Source organism: Vombatus ursinus, unplaced genomic scaffold (assembly GCF_900497805.2).
Source record: "Vombatus ursinus unplaced genomic scaffold, bare-nosed wombat genome assembly UNPS02014797.1, whole genome shotgun sequence".
Lineage (NCBI taxonomy): Eukaryota > Metazoa > Chordata > Mammalia > Diprotodontia > Vombatidae > Vombatus > Vombatus ursinus.
The window spans coordinates 2,981,024-2,993,325 of NW_020954575.1; the positions used below are offsets into that span (position 1 = coordinate 2,981,024).

Consider the following 12,302-nt stretch of genomic DNA (forward strand, 5'->3'; position numbering starts at 1 on the left):
AGGTTTAATCAGATGCCTGTCAGAATTCTGGGATTTCACCAGTATGGGGAGTGGCAGGCTGTAGTGCCCTTCATTCCTTGGTAGACAGTTTTCACAAGTTGCTATAGCCAGAAAGTGTAATTGCTTTAGCACCCCCCTGAGTGAAAAGTCCTTTTGGACTTCTTTTGTCCACTTCCCTGGGAAGAGACAGAAGGACCATAGCCAGGCCCAGGCTTCCTAGTTCAGTGGGACCCTCGAGGGCTTTTGCTCTGCTGGTATGGCCGTCAGCAACCATCTCCATGCCTCAGAGAAGGATCTTAGTGGAGGGAAGTATCTTTGCTGTCTCTAAACATAATCCTGGAAGGAGTCTGAGCAGATCAACCTTCCATATCTCCAACCATTATCCAACTTTATTGTTCCCTCTGCTGCTTTTCTCTGCCTCGTCTCACCCCGATATCCTTTCTCCTAACCTTTGTCCCTCCTCCCACTTCTCTCTACCTCCCACTTTCCTCCAATCCCTGCCATCATACCCCTACCTTGCTTTCTCCCCACCCCTCAACCTGACCCTGTCATTTTACAGGATACTGCCTCCTCTCAGATCGAGAAAATTAAATACAGAGGTCATTGGATTGTGAATGTAGAGCTGGAAGGCACCCATTCACTTTACAGATGAGTAAAATAAGGCCCAGATACAGAAATTTTTGATTCTTTGGTGCTTAAGGAGCCACCTCTGATCACCAATCCATAAGAATTTATCAAGTACTTATTGTGTTCCAGACACTGTGCTAAGCCCTGGAGATGCAAAGAAAAAGCAAAAACAGTCCTTTCCCTCAAGAAGCTTGCATTATAATGGGGGAGACAACATGTACGTAAACAGACATGTACAATGTAAGATAGGGTAGGTGGAAGGTAGTCTTACAGGCAGGGGAAGACACTACCAGCTTGGGAGACTGGAAAGGGCCTCCTGCAGAATATATTTGAGCTCAGTCTTGAAGGAAGGGATTCTAAGAGATAAGGGGAAGTAGGAAAGGCATTCCAGGCTAGGGGCATAGCCAGTGCCAAGGCCCACAGATGAAAGATAAAGGGTTACATATGAGGAGGAGCAAGTGGCAGAGTCGGAGCAGGCATTAATGTGTAAGAAGACTGGAAAGCTAAGAATGGGCCCGGTTGTGAAGACCTTTAATGCTAAGTAGATTAGTTTATATTTGAGTCTAGAGGCACTAGGGAGCCACTGGAGTTTATTGGGGAGGAAAATGACGTGTTCAGATATGTTTAAGGAAAATTATTTTGGCAGCTTATGTGAAGGATGGATTGGAATGGAAAGAGAGAAGATGATGAAGTATCAGGATGGTGACCATGAATCTAGGTGACTGGGAAAACAGTAGAGATTCAACAATAATAGGGAAGTTCAGGAATGGAGTGAGTTCTGTTTTGGACATAATGAATTTGACCTACTTATAGGACTTCTAGTTCAAAATGTGCAGTAGGAAGTGGGTGATGTGAGACTTGGGCTCAGGAGAGAGACTAGGGCTGGATTATGGATCTGGAGTCCATCTGCTTAGAGATAGGCAGAGATATGGGAATGAACAGGAGCACCAGCCATGGTGAGGAGAAAGAAAAGGACAGAGCAGGTCTAGCTGTTCTTGAAGGGGTTTCCAAATTCTTTTCTCTTTTTGAGTTCTGAGTGTGTTATCAAATACACACACACACACACACACACACACACACACACACATACATTTTAGGATACCTGTTCCTCCCCCCTTGTGTAGGAAGAGCTGAGGATCAGTAAGTAGAAGATGCCTTACAGAGAGCTACTCCTCCACGGTGTCTTTGGAAGGCAAGCCTGCCTTGTCTTTTTCCAGTGTCAGTTGGAGTGGTGAAAGCTCAGAAGAGCCTGAGGCAGGTCAGAAGGAAGTCTTCTACCCTCCTGTAACCACCAGGTTTCAGTGTGACATCTCTAGCAAGTGCAGCAGACACTGCCATGTGACTAGCCTGAGTCTGGTGGGATGACATCCCTGTTCATCAGAGCTTTTAGTTGCCCAGGAGGCAGCTAAGAAACTAAGAGTTTGCTTTCCTTTGTGTCCTTGGCCCTCAGCCTAGTTCATTATGGCTCTTGGTTCCCCTGTATTAGAAATTGGAGGTCCGGCCTAAGGGTTGAGGTGTGAATGAGGGAAACCAGGTTGGGGTGGGGACCGTGTTTCAGGCACACCTTAGGCACTTCAGAACCCCAAAAGACTGGATCCAGCCCAGAGAGCAGATGTCTGATTACAAGGAGAGGGGCCACGGATGGGCTGCCGCCTTTCCTGGGAGAAGGGAGTAGTTATGGCTGAGGTCACCGTCGAGCAATGTGAATCTGTCATTGCAGCTATCTGACCATTTTCCTGGTGCCTTCCAGGTGCTCAGCCTCAGGTACTAAGCTGCAGAGATAACTAGGCCAAAATGACTGCCCTTTCTCCCTCGTCTGCCCCTTGGAAGCAAAAGACCAGAACTGAGAACAAGCTGTTATCAGCACATGATGATAGGTGCTTTACTCCCTCACCCCCTGCTTCAAATTCATGCTGCCTCCTCCGCTAGCTGTTTTACCAACTGGAGTCCTAAGAATGCTGCTGGTGTGAATGAAAAACCCTTGCACAGGAAAAAAGTTCATCCCAGACTCAAATTTGTTCTATAAAGTTTGGATTCAGTCAAAGGGCCACACTTGAGGACCTACAGGGCCATCTGTGGCCTTGAGGCCATAGGTTCCCCACCCCTGCCCTGCTTTTCTCCTTGGCCAGGATCTTGGTTAGTGGAGTCTCAGATTGGGGACAGGCATTGTCTGGCCAGGGTGGTAGGAGGAGCTGATGGCAAAGTGAAGAGAGCAGCTTTCAGACTGCTGTCTAAGGGACTGGCCTGAGATTAGGTCTGGTGGAAGTGCTGGGAGCTATTGATATGTTGAGCTCTGTTGCCACAGGGCCACAGTGAATAGGCTAGCCACTGTTTGGCCAGTGTGGTGGATTTCTGTGGCTTCTCAGCCCAGAAGAGGTGACTTCGGGCCAATGGGAGAGAGACAGAGAGGTACAAGGACACGCAGAGAGAGCCCTTTGAGGACCACTTCTGCAGAACTGCACAGAGCTCTAGAGGGTGGGGTCAGAGTAAGGCAGTGTTGAGAGAAGGGAGCCCTCCTGAAGGCTAGCATTCCTGCTTACATGCGGAGAAGAGTCCTGGCCCTCTCCAATTGACCTTCTTTAGCTGTCTATCCTTTTAACCTTCTGAAAAGTGCTCTGAGGGTTGAGACTGGCTTGGGGTTTTTGAGAGAAAACAGGAGCAAATATCCCTTTTACCAAGCTAAACCTTCACAAGCAGTTGGGGGTTTTGGGCATCCTCCATGGCCCCAGTGAACTCCCCATTCTGTTTTCCATCTCAGATTCAGAACTTATAACTGCCCTGTCTTCCTGGGAAACCCCTTCTCTCCCACTCCCACATCACTTCCTACCTCTTCCTCCACTCTGATAGTATTAGCCCTGGAATCCAGTCATTTGCCAGGGCAATGAAGACTTTCCTGGAGTTCGAGGGTTCATTTAAGGAATGGGTTGTAACACAAACAGGGAGTAAGCCCTTAGTGAATGAGCCCCTTTCTCTGCTCACCCTCTAAGGGAGTTTGGCCTGACCCCATATCCAAAGGAATCACAGGTCCAAGAAGATCATGAAGTATAGTTTCAGAATCACTCAGATGGGAACAGCCTTCCCCACAGAGCTCTTCAGGTATGGAACACCCCCGAATCCCGAAGATCTTTACTGCTACCAGGATAGGGCCAACTAAAGCAGAAACTCTAAGCCTTCCTGGCCCACTCTTCTACCCCCTCCACCCCCACCCCAGGCCTAGTCTGGCACTGCTAGCACCACTGAGCCTGGAATGGTGGGGGTTGGGGAATTGGGGGCAACAGGGTGCTGAGGCCAGCAATCAATGAGTCAGGACAGGGTGAGAAATTTATTTTACAGCTTCTAGGAGGGCATTTGCAAAGAGAAATAGAAGAAAATTAAAAGCTATAAACAAATACCTGCCACCCTCATTCCCTAGGCCATTTCTTGATTAAAAGGAGAAAAACTGTAAGACACCTGGGACACTCAGGATTGGTGAGGTCAACCTGGCATGGGCCCTAGGCTGTGGGGACACCTGCTGGTGAGGGCAAATGGAGAGAGAAAAGCCCATTGAGGTGTTTTCTTCTCTCCCCCCACCGCTCTTACCTGGGTACCACTGCTGCTTTTCTGGGACCCGGGGCGGATCCCAACACACAGAAGGGTTTAGGAAGCTTAGTGTACGGTCTACCGTGGATCTCAGGGTGAACCTGAGATATGGGGTAAAGTAAGACTCCCTTGGCCATGGTATGTCTCTTTCCTACCCCCTTTCTTCCCCATTCTTTCCACATGTTGGAATGGGTAGGTTCTCAGTTTGTTTTCCAGGGAGCTGGGGTAGGGTGGCCCCAGTCCTTGCAATACAAACCAAACACTCTCCTAATCCCTTTAATGGGCAGCACTGTGGAGGCTATAAACCAGCCTGACCGGAGCCTCAGCAGCAGTGAAGGGTAGGAGGCCATGAGCCCTGCAGCTGCTGCTCCTGCCTCTACCCTCTCCCTCCCTGCCTCGGCCAGCCTGAGCCTTTACAGTCCTGGGGGGATGCATGTTGGCTGGCCCAGAGGCTCCCACCTGCAGGCAGCTCTGTGTTCTCGGTTCCTTCCCATTTCTCTCTGCCTTCTACCAAATGGAACTCACAGCTCTGGGGGTTCAGATTTAGACCTAAGGAAGGACAGGACAGATAGCTAGGCCTCACCCCCTTCCCCCACCTGAGTCTCTGGCTGGCCAGACCTGTACTTATCCATCCACCCACAGAGAGGCCCAGGGGTTTCTGACTGAATCTAGGTAATGACTTTCTAATCCCATACTAGGGGTACTTTAAATGTGCTTTCAACTGAGCAGTAGAGGGTTGAAGGAAATCTTGGCCTGCCTCTTAAAAGTTCTGGATTTCAGGGCTAGTCCTTCCTGCCCCCACCTCCACCTCCACCCCACCATGGACACCCTCAGCCTGACCCTGGTAGATGCTGTTGTTCTAATACCATAACTTCTGAAGACTCAGACACCCTAGGCCAGTATACTTTTAAGATCCTGTGCTGTGTGGAGTCACTGACAGTTTATGAAAAGAGGCATGTGTAAGTTCTTTGTGTCAGCACACTAGCCTTCTGAATGGCTCACTCCTCCGGCCAGCTCAGGGACCTAGTGTCATGGTACCCTGGAGGCTCAGGGATGGCAGATGAGCCTTCCCAGATCCCTCCTGGCATCTCCAGACAGCTGCCCAGCTGGAAGGGATGGACAGAGGGCTCTGTGTGACCCAGACTTTGACAGACTTTGTGAGCAGGTGAATCTGGGACAAGAGAAGGAAGAGCCACAGGGCAGGCCAGATGGGAGCTGGATGTTGGGTGTCAAGGGAAAGGACATGGGGTGGGGGGAACTAGGATACATCATGAATGGGTCCTGGGCAGTGGAGCCCTACTGTGTTTTCCCTGGACACTGAGTAAATATGCCCTTAGAGAGACATTCACAACTGAGGCTGAACCTTTTAAGATGGAATGACCCTGTTAAGGGTCCCTTGGGCCCTTACCTTCCTTGCAGACATTTTTCAGGCATGCAGCTTTTGGTCCTAGGGAAAGAAGAGAGGAGTAACTAGACCCTGAATGAGAGCCTTTCTTCATGTGCTCCTTTTCCATCCCTGCCACCCTTCTCCCCGAGCACCTGCCCCTGCCAGACAGAATCCTCCTGTCTGTAGGCAGACACTTCCCCAGGTTTGGCATCCTCATAGGCCAGCCCTCACTCCACATACCACTTCCAGAAGGGCTTTGGTTTCCTTCTCAGATATGTGTAAAGGGAAGATGCCATTGAGAGGCAGGGACATGGGCAAGGGCTGGAGCCTTGCCTGCCCTCATGTGCCCATACCTAAGTCCAGGAAGGTTAAGCAGAGACACCCAGCAGAAACAGCAGGTCAGGCCTCCCAAGGCAGCTGTAGCCTGCTACCTCTGGAAGAGCCTATGTGTAACATTTATACGAGCCTCCTACTTCCTTGAAGATTTGAATTCCCTCTCCCAGACTCTCCCTTCCTCTCCTCCTATCAGTCTGTGTGTAAAACTTAGCCTGTTTCTGACTTCTTCCCAGTTCCTCATCCCCACAAACTCTAACTCCCAGACCTGTTCTCTGTTCTCCCAGACCCTGAGAAGTGGCCTTTTCCCCATCCCTGGCTGTCTCTCTTGGGTACCTTTGCATCATCATTCTACATCTCAACGTTCCTCAGTGCTGGGGGCTTAGGGCAGCCAGGGGCTGAGGATGTAAGTCTTATTTTCTGCCATAAATCTTTGGAATAGCCAGGCCTCAAACACTCCTGTAAGTGGTGGGCTAGGCAGAGGTCAACATAATGTTCCCCCTACAATTGCCCGATATCTTTCAACACTTCTCCATCCTCTGACCTATGCCTGGTTCCCAGGGACAGCCATCTTTCCTGCCTGCACTCTGGCCCTGTACATGCCCATCTAAGACTGACTCTGTAGAGAGTCAGGACCTCTTGATCCATTGCTGAACCTTGTGGGAGACTGGTTACAAGACTCTGAGCTAGTGATGTCACCTCTTTATCCCTCCCATCTTGCAGATGGGGAGAATGGCATCCCCTGTCCCCCCAACCTCCATGGACATGAAATATGTCTGGAGCCAGGTAATAGGATTATCTTGTTTCTAAGCCCAGGTTACTTTTCTGGAAGTGGTTGTTACTCCCAATCACTTGGGGGGAGGCATTGGTAGGGGATGGAATGTCGGAAAAAGCTGATCTCCAGCAGCCCCAGCGGACAGAGTACATTATTCTCTTTCTGAGGGACCCCACGTGGATCCCTGGAGACAAGCAAGGGTGAGAAATTTGGTACACGGTATGCTATGGTTTACAAGATGAGACCTCCCCATAGCCTTGGGTGGGAGAAGGAAGGAGGGAAAAGGAGGCCCAGCCTGTGCTATGTCCCTCATCACACACACCTGAAATTTCCCAAGAGAATAGGCTGATCCCATCTTGTCCGCTCCCTTCCCTAGATTAATCACTGCATGTGTTTGGGAGTAAGCTGTGACACCCCACTCCCCTTCCCCAACTTTGCACTTGCTGAATGTGTGGCTCCCAGCCCCCTGCCCCATCTTCTTCATCATCCTGCTTCCATCTTGGAAGCCTTCCCAGTTGGTCATCCCCACTACTCCCTTCCCAGGAGTTCCTCACAGATCCCTACATGCATGGCAATGTCCTTATGGATGGAAATTCTCCATAAAGCTGCAGAACTTCCAAGTTTGACTTCCTTCTGCTGACACCCTCTTATACCTGCTTGCAAAACGAAACCGAACCTATTTGCCTCTTTAGCTGTACCCATATTTCTTCAAAATAGATGCCTCAATGCTTTTCTTTTCAAAAGGGAAAAAAAAAGGAAAAAAAAAAACAATCTCATCAGCCCAGCGTTCGTGAACAACCCTCCAATAACAAAGCATTGTGCGTGCGTGATGGAGGAAGGTAAGGCAACCTTTTTCCATTTCTAGCTTCCTTAACCAGGGCTGGGTGGGGCAGGGGATGGAAAGAAGTCAAGGACCAGCCACCCTGAAGCTGGCTTCCCCTGTACATATACATCCTCCGTCTCCCCAGGGCCTTCTAGGAGAATTCCCTGGAACGTTGCCAGTGATTAGCCAGTTCCCTGAATCCCCCATGATTGGCCTAGTGAGGGGAATGGAACCCCAAGTCACGAATTCTCCCCCATGTCTCTACTCTTTCAGGGTTGATGGGCTGGACATCCTGCTGATGTTGGCAGCATTCTAGGGGCCCTCTTCTCCCTTCCTTTCCCCAATCCCTCCTCCCCCAAGTGGTTTGGAATAGGCCCATGGCCGTATGCACACTGTTCTCTGGTTGGCGCCGTGGGATGCAGTTGTCCAGTCATCTGCCAAAGGGACAAAACTCCAAGTCTTTGAGCTGCCTGAATGAATCCTGCTTCCCTCCACCTTCTTCTTTGTAGGTTGTTCACTAGAATGGCTAAGAGATCCAGTCCATAGTAGATGACAGAGCATCTAGGGGACAGCACATTTGCCCTGTAAAATTCCCCCAGGCTGGAGTGACTGGCCATATGGTAGGGGCAGGAAGGGCAGCCTGAGACATACCAGTCCCACTGGTGCTTGTTCACCAAGCATGGGGATAGCAGCTGTCCAGAGAGTGATTGTCAGAGGCCCAGCCCTGTCCATCTGCTTGTAGACCCAACACTGGTGTGGGGGTGGCGGAGCAGAGAGAAGGAGGAGATGTGCTGTCTAGGCCTGGGCTCTCTGCTTGTCTGTTTCTGAAGCACCTTGTCCTGGGCATGCTGGCATTCCTCTTCTCCTAACACCCTAAACCTTCCTCTACCCTGACCCTTGCTGATGTTTGGAGGATGATAAAGTTCCTTCTTATCCTAGGTACTGACCCTAGGAAGCATGGAGTGGGGGGAGGGAAGGAAGGTGAGGATCTTTCAGCATCCTCCCTACCCCTCCTGCCGTGAGCTCTTCAGCTCATCTCCTTGCTTTGCCAGCCAATCTTCTTCCCCCACCCCCCAACCCGCCGTCTTGGTACAAAGAAGGAAAAAAGACCTGGAGAGGTTTCAAAGTGCTGGGGAGGGGGGTGGGATGTCAGAGAGAGGGTGTGTGACCCTCTCCCCCTGCTCATATCTCCCTGAAGCTCTCAGCTGTTTGCCTTTCCTGGTTTGCATCTGAATTTCCTTCTCTTTTTCTCTCTGTTGCCCACAGCCTGTGCCTTATTGGTTGGGACAGGGATGAGTGGTGGTGTGGGGGCAGGGGAGAGATGGACAGCCAAGGGGAAGTAGGGGTTCAAACCAACTGATTGCCTTGTTTCTGCCCCCTCCCCGCCCCTCACCTTGGAAGACTAAACTGGGCACTGCCATCCAGAGAGGAGCACCTGGAGTGGATTCAACTTTCATCCCTGGAACCTGAAACTGCCAGATCCAGCTGTAAACTCACTGCCTTCCACAACCATCACCACTCACTTAACTGCTTTCATTCTACTGCAGAAGTCACTGAGGCTCTTGCATCCTCACGCCCACCTAATAATGAGCTCCCCTTTTCATCCATCTCCTTACACTGGCCCTGTGCTCCAATGCTGTATAATCAGTCCTGGAGTCATGACAGTCCTACTCTTAGGATCCTTGCACACTCCTCAGTTCCAGGCAGTTTCTTAAACAGTGATACAGGGACCCCTGGGGGCCCCCGAAACACTTTCAGGGGATCCTCAAAGTCAAAACTTTTCATAATAGCATTAAAGGCTATTAACCACATAAACAAAAGCTCCTTGGGAGATCCTCAATAATTTGAAGAATAGAAAGTGGTCCTAAGACCAAAAAGTTTGAGAACTCCTCATCCCAGGGAAGGAAATATAGACCCCTTGACTCTTTGGATACTGGTGACAGACAGCACTGGCCTGCAGTGGTTCTCTGGGGTTGTGGCCCCACGGCTGTCTGCTTGGCGCCTGTGCAGGCTTTGTTTGACCAGTGGTGTCCAGCCGGGGAGTCAGGGCCCCTAACCAAAGGCAGCTGTGCATGAGAAGGATCCAAAGGCCTCAAACCAGACAGGATAAGTACAGCATCGGCGTGTGCTCAGCCACTCCTAGCTGATTGAAATTACTGCCTTGACTTCCTGAGCTCATGGCACTGGGGAGGAAAGGAGGCTGCCTTGCAGTGGGGTTGCTTGCTGACAGGGTATGCTATGGGTCAGCTTCTTGCCAGTGTACTCCTACTCCAGGGTGACGTGATGGCACATGGTGGGTAGCCACAGCTAAGTGGGGAAAGAACCTTGTTGTACCATAACAGAGCCTAGGGAAGGGGACCAGGATCTGAGAGGGAACTTCCATACCCTACTGGGAATGTCTGAGTGCCCCACATCTCAGCCTCTGTGTTCTGTCAGCAGCCGCCTGGAGAGGAGAACAGAGGAACCTTAGCAGCTCTGTGGTTATCTATTCACCTGTATGTAACTTCCCCCTATCTCCCTATCACTTACTCTTATTCTCCCTACAGTGGTAACAAGAGGTTGCCAGGAGGTTCCAAAGATGAATTGAGCAAATGGTTGACAGGAGGTGGGATGAGAGTGTGTGTGTGTGTGTGTGTGTGAGAGAGAGAGACAGACAAACAGACAGACGGGGAAAGGCAACCCCATAGCAGGGCCACCCTCACTTGGGTGCTCCTCTGGGGCTAGGAAGGCCCAATAGGCAAAGTGCCACAGACTGGGGTTGGCATGGTAATGGACCTATGGACTTTGAACCTTGTTCTAAAAGTGGATATATGTGCATTAGGAGGGTGGGAAAGGAAGGAGGGAGCCGTGATTCCTCCCTCCTTCAGACACCATGGTCCCATTACTATACACAGGGCACAAGCTGAGCTGATAACCAGGGCCCTTCCTCTCTGCTGGAGAGATTGTTCATGCATTCCTCCATATTCTGCAGCCTGCAGGGATGTATCTCTATATGCACGTGCATGGATCTAACCTTGTTGTACATTGGCAGGGTTAAAAATACATTTGGCCTAATGTTGGTGCCCCACAGTGAAGCCAGACCTCTGTCTGGGACCCCAAGCTCCAGATCAGCTTCTGGTGGCATCCAGAGGCTTCTGAAGAGACAGTAGTGAGATGCCTGGATACTCCCTTGGGTGTCAGCGCAGACGGCTGAGCCATCCCAGCAAATCCCTGCCCTTCAGGGAGCAGCTCTCCCTCCCACCCCTCGGGCTGTAGTCGTGACCTGGACGTCTTCTCTTTCTTTTGCAGAGCTCCAACGAGAGGGAAGTATTGAGACTCTGAGTAACAGCTCAGGCTCCACAAGTGGCAGCATCCCACGCAACTTCGATGGCTACCGGTCTCCTCTCCCCACCAATGAAAGTCAGCCCCTCAGTCTCTTCCCCTCCGGCTTCCCTTAGCCTCCTCCAATAGTAACAACTCTACTTCTAGCCAGCCTGCCCCCTGAGGAAGTTTCTTATTCCCGGGGATGGGAAGACCAGGATTGGTTACATTTTCTAGCATCTGCTCTCCTTCCGCTGACCACCCTTCCCAAGCATACTGATGAAGAACCCGGCCTGTTTCCCCGTCTGTCTTCTGTGATAAGAAGAGACAGCCACTTAAAGCACTTGGTGGCTCTGTGGCTTCTCTCCCTCCCTCTTCAGTGTGGCCAGGAGGAGACCCTCTCCAGAAGCTCAGTTCCACCCTCATTGTTGCACATGTCGTTACACACTGGATCTGGTTTTGTATTTTCTAACCAGCGAAAGGGAGAGCCCGCTCATGGGCCAGCAGCAGAGCCCAGAGGTCCAAAGGCTGGGGGTAGAGAGAAGATGGATTGAGTTGAGCCTAGAGTCTGGCTCCTCTAAGCTGGGTGGCCACCGTCCCTCTTCCCTCTGATATAACAAATCATTGCTTCACTGTTCCCTTCACCCATTGCCCTCCCGTTGCCACATGAACTGAGGCCAGGGGTATTATGGAAAATGGAGGGAGAGAGTTGTCTCTTTTTTCCAACCCTACTACTCCTTTGGCTCATGGGAAGAATTGGTATTTCTTACAGTCCCCTGTTTTATCCTAATCCTGTATTAAGATTCAACTCCCCTATTTGGTGAAGGAAGCCATGGTTATTGAAACTCTGTAAAGAAGTGCATGTCTTGTCCAATAAATTAAGCTGAAATCAGGTTTTGTGTCCCTGAGCTGGTGAGGCATGCAAAGGGACTCCTCCCCAGGGGCTGGACTGAGCCCTGGGACACAGGTCCAGCTTGTCTCCATCACACATATCCCTGTGGCAAGCCTTGGTTCTCTGGAAACATGAGGGGAGGGGGAAGTAGGGATAGAAGGTGGGGAGAAGTGTTGATTTTTGACTCTGGCATATTGGTCCTGGTCCTGCTTTGAGCACTCTCCACCTCCTTTCTCTTCTCTTCCCAGAAGAGGATGAGGCCTACATAAGCTTTGGACTCCTTACCTCTCATTAAGGCAGACTTTGACATGCTGAGCCAAGCTGATGAGAGAAAGTAGGCCAGGGCCTAATGCTCATCTATGTGATTTAAGTTGGACTTTTTGGGGGAGGGGGAGCAGGGTGGGTTAATTCTCAGGATAATGGATCCCAAGGAGAGAGAGAGAGAGAGAGTACAACTGGGGAAGGAACAGTTTTTGGTCTCTGATAATCCTAGGAGGCACTTTAGGGAGTATTCTCCTGTTGTTCCCTCTAAACATTCATTCTCTCTCTCTCTCTCTCTCTCTCTCTCCCTCTCCCTCTCTCTCTC

At 50.6% G+C, this 12,302-nt stretch overlaps 1 protein-coding gene across 9 annotated transcripts in view; it reads left to right on the forward strand.

Annotated features, from left to right (window-relative positions):
• Positions 1–11,716, forward strand: part of BCAS3 (BCAS3, microtubule associated cell migration factor) — a 781,854-nt gene extending 770,138 nt beyond the window's left edge. For 7 of the 9 annotated variants that reach the window (XM_027870394.1, XM_027870395.1, XM_027870393.1 and 4 more), the window contains one exon: positions 10,813–11,716. In XM_027870394.1, coding sequence (XP_027726195.1) covers positions 10,813–10,961 — 149 coding nt within the window. In that variant the 3' untranslated portion in view covers positions 10,962–11,716. The other 2 variants (XM_027870399.1, XM_027870400.1) reach the window with 2 other exon arrangements.
• Positions 11,717–12,302: the final 586 nt, after the last annotated feature.